Source organism: Physeter macrocephalus, chromosome 11, assembly GCF_002837175.3.
Source record: "Physeter macrocephalus isolate SW-GA chromosome 11, ASM283717v5, whole genome shotgun sequence".
Lineage (NCBI taxonomy): Eukaryota > Metazoa > Chordata > Mammalia > Artiodactyla > Physeteridae > Physeter > Physeter macrocephalus.
In genome coordinates, this window is record NC_041224.1 from 51,334,686 (window position 1) to 51,338,294 (window position 3,609).

The window sequence follows — 3,609 nt, forward strand, 5'->3', positions numbered from 1 at the left end:
TGTAATCACAATAAAGTCCTGTCTCTCTGGTCCATCCACTGGGACCTGGGAATAGCATGGTCATAAATAACTCTTGGAGTATAATTGCTTTACAATGGTGTGTTAGTTTCTGCTTTATAACAAAGTGAGTCAGCTATATGCATACATATATCCCCCTCCCTCTTAAGTCTCCCTCCCACCCTCCCTGTCCCACCCCTCTAGGTGGTCACAAAGCACCGAGCTGATCTCCCTGTGCTATGCAGCTGCTTCCCACTAGCTATCTATTTTACATTTGGTAGTGTATATCTGTCAATGCTACACTCTCACCTCATCCCAGCTTCCCCTTCCTCTTCCCTGTGTCCTCAAGTCGATTCCTCTACATCTGCGTCTTTATTCCTGTCCTGCCCCTAGGTTCTTCAGAACAATTTTTTTTTTAGATTCCATATATATGTGTTAGTATACGGTATTTGTTTTTCTCTTTCTGACTTACTTCACTCTGTATGACAGACTCTAGGTCCATTCACCTCACTACAAATAACTCAATTTCGTTTCTTTTTATGACTGAGTAATATTCCATTGTATATATGTGCCATATCTTCTTTATCCATTCATCTGTTTATGGACATTTAGGTTGCTTCCATGTCCTGTCTATTGTAAATAGTGCTGCAATGAACATTGTGGTACATGCCTCTTTTTGAATTATGGTTTTCTCAGGGTATATGCCCAGTAGTGGGATGGTATCCATAACTTAACCAGGAGTTACAGTCAAAATGCTCATTCCTGTTTTGGCTCTGCAATGACATGCCCTCAGGCAAGTTATAATCTCTTTAGGCCTTAACTCTTGATTTCACCTACAGACTAGGTATGTCTTCTGTCCTTGAAATCTCTACAGCTGTTTTTTCCAGGCCCTTCTTCCAGCCTGCCTCCTCAACTGGGAATGACTGTGGGCCTCCTGCAAAGATAGGGGAGGGTCTGAAACAGAGCAGGCTTTTCTGTGGGAGGACTGGGAGGAAGCACACAGCAAGGGTACTAATTCCATAGGACTGCCTTAGTATTCAGAAACAACTGCTGGATTCTACTTCTTCTCACCAACTCGTTTTGAAAAACAAGGCTTGAATATTTGACATGATGAGAAGCTAGTCCTGAACACAGTTTGTTGCCTGTAAGGATGTTAATTCATCAAACTTAAAAGATATAATCTAGGAGCCTTGTTTAGGCATCTTTACTCCCTTTCTCGTTTAATTGGGGTGACATATATTCAGAATGATCTCCTTCTGGCTTAGTGATCTCCAAGCAATATAGACTTTCAAGCTACTATTGTTTATTTGCTATGAATTTTGCCTAAATATTTCATGGTAAATGAAGGAGAGTAACTTGGTTTTCAAACTAGAATGCTTCTTAAGAAGTTGGCTTCTTCATCTTTCTGATTCTTGATCCCAAGCTATCCTCAGTAGATGAACCCCAGCTACAGTAACCGAGGAGGAGATCCCATCCTGTCCTACAGACTTGCCATGTGATACTTGGAATGGTCTCTCTGTAAGTTAATTTCTTCATCTCTAGAATGAATTCAGTGGTTCTTAACACCCTCAGGGAGGTGTAATTAAATCACTGAAATGTTACTGGAAGAAAAAAAAGAGTGATTAATCTTGTTGAACAACACATCTTATTTTTCTTCTTGTTCTCCAATTTGCATGAAAGCTCCTTCAGAAAAGAATGTTTACATTAGATGTGCATATACCTGATATGACAATTCCAAACTACACCTCAACCAACCAATTCTGAATAGGAAAAAAAAATCAGAAGCTTGCAATTGTGCAACATGTAAATCTCTCCTGGACTGGAGCCCATCACTGTGGTTTGGCAATGCAACCAAAACATCTCTCTTCTCATCTCTTGAAAAAAAAACCCAACAGAGAAAAAAAAAAATACCTTGAAAATAAAGGTAATGATTAATCCATCAGGCACAAAAAGGACTGTTTTCAGGATTTCAGGTTCTAATACGCCATTTCAAATAAACAGCAGCAAACAGGGAATGACAATTTCACCAGAAGAGGATTAAGCCACAGGCTCTAATTGGAACTGGATTTGTACAGCCATATTATCTAATCAGGCATCTCCAGGAATCTGTGAGCAGTTGTTAAAACTTCCATGTGCCAGTGAAGTAGGGACCAGAAGAAGCAGGTATTGGTGAAAAGAGTGGTCCCGTAGAAGCCCCAAGATGCAGCCTGAGATGGAACAAAAGAAAAAAAGCTTGAAGCAGAGACTGGTCTTGAAGAGCAGCTTAGCTAAAGAAATGCTCTCCGAGTTCTTGGGCACATTTATAATGATTGTGAGTATTTTCTGATTTCTGTTATAAAAAAATAACAAAAGGTTATTTTTGTCCATAAACTTTGTACATTAAAAGTTCTTTGGTAATGTACAGCATGGTGACTACAGTTAATAATACCATATTACATATATGAAAATTGCTAAGAGAGTATATCTTAAAAGTTCTCATCACAAGATAAAAAAATGTGTAACTATGTATGGTGATGGATATTAACTAGACTTATTGTGGTGTTCATTTCATTATATAAATAAATATTGAATTAGTATGTTGTACACCTGAAACTAATACATTGTTATATGCTAATTATACCTAATTTTTTTTAAAGTTCTTTGCATTGGGTAAATACATAATACTTTAGGAGACTAAGCCAACAGTGAGAAACAAATGTGAATTCAAAAAATGGAACTAGTGTAAAATAAGAGAGCAATACGTTTTCTGGTCTCTGAAAACCTCTTTGTACCTGATCTGTTCAAGTATTTTCAAGGTGTTATAGACAATTTCCCACATTCCCTCTTGACCATCCTCACCTCTCATCTATGGTGACTTGTTAGGTGGGGGTAGTGTGGGGGAGAAGGGCATTGGAAGGAAAAGAGAGAGAAAATAAAAGTCCAAGATTCTTCTGATTCTCGTCACTCTTTACTGGAAAATCGCCCTCAGGGAGACAGAAACCCTGGGGTCATGTTACTTGACAATTTGGTCCCAGAGGGGAGAGTGGTTGCTGCCCCTGGCCTAACTTCATCCTCAAGGTGATCTGTGGTACAGAGAAGTGAGGCAAATTCAGTTACAATTCTAAGTGCTCTGCAAATAATACAGAAGAGGAAGTGAACTAAACATCTATGTATTTTGTAACCAAAAAAGTTAAAACCCTCTTTATTTCTTAACAAGAACCTATTTCATGATCCCATCCTGTCTGAGTTAAGTAAAGGAAAGTGACTTTTAGCCATTCACTATTCTACTCATGCGAATAGTATTGTGTCTTCCCCTACTATTCAAGGTGGGAGCTAAAGAAATAATATCTTAATACTGTATGCTGAAAAGTTAAACTTTGTATCTTCTGGCTAAAGCCAATAATTTCCTGAAAGGTTTGATTTCTACTTATACTGTTCTAAAACAAACCCTGATGAAATCTTTCATGGTGAGTATAATCTTCAATTTTGTTGAGGCTTGTTGGGATGTTTAAACAAGAAACTTCCGCAAAAACACAATTTTTTTTTTTTTTTTTTGTGGTATGCGGGCCTCCCTCTGTTGTGGCCTCTCCCGTCGCGGAGCACAGGCTCCGGACGCGGAGGCTCAGCGGCCAT

General features: G+C 38.7%; 1 protein-coding gene across 1 annotated transcript in view; it reads left to right on the forward strand.

The window, feature by feature from the left end:
• The first annotated feature begins 1,853 nt into the window (after positions 1-1,853).
• Positions 1,854-3,609, forward strand: part of AQP9 (aquaporin 9) — a 39,950-nt gene continuing 38,194 nt past the window's right edge. Inside the window, exon 1 of the mRNA XM_007123991.2 lies at positions 1,854-2,308. Coding sequence (XP_007124053.2) covers positions 2,198-2,308 — 111 coding nt within the window. The 5' untranslated portion in view covers positions 1,854-2,197. The remainder of the gene's footprint in view (positions 2,309-3,609) is intronic.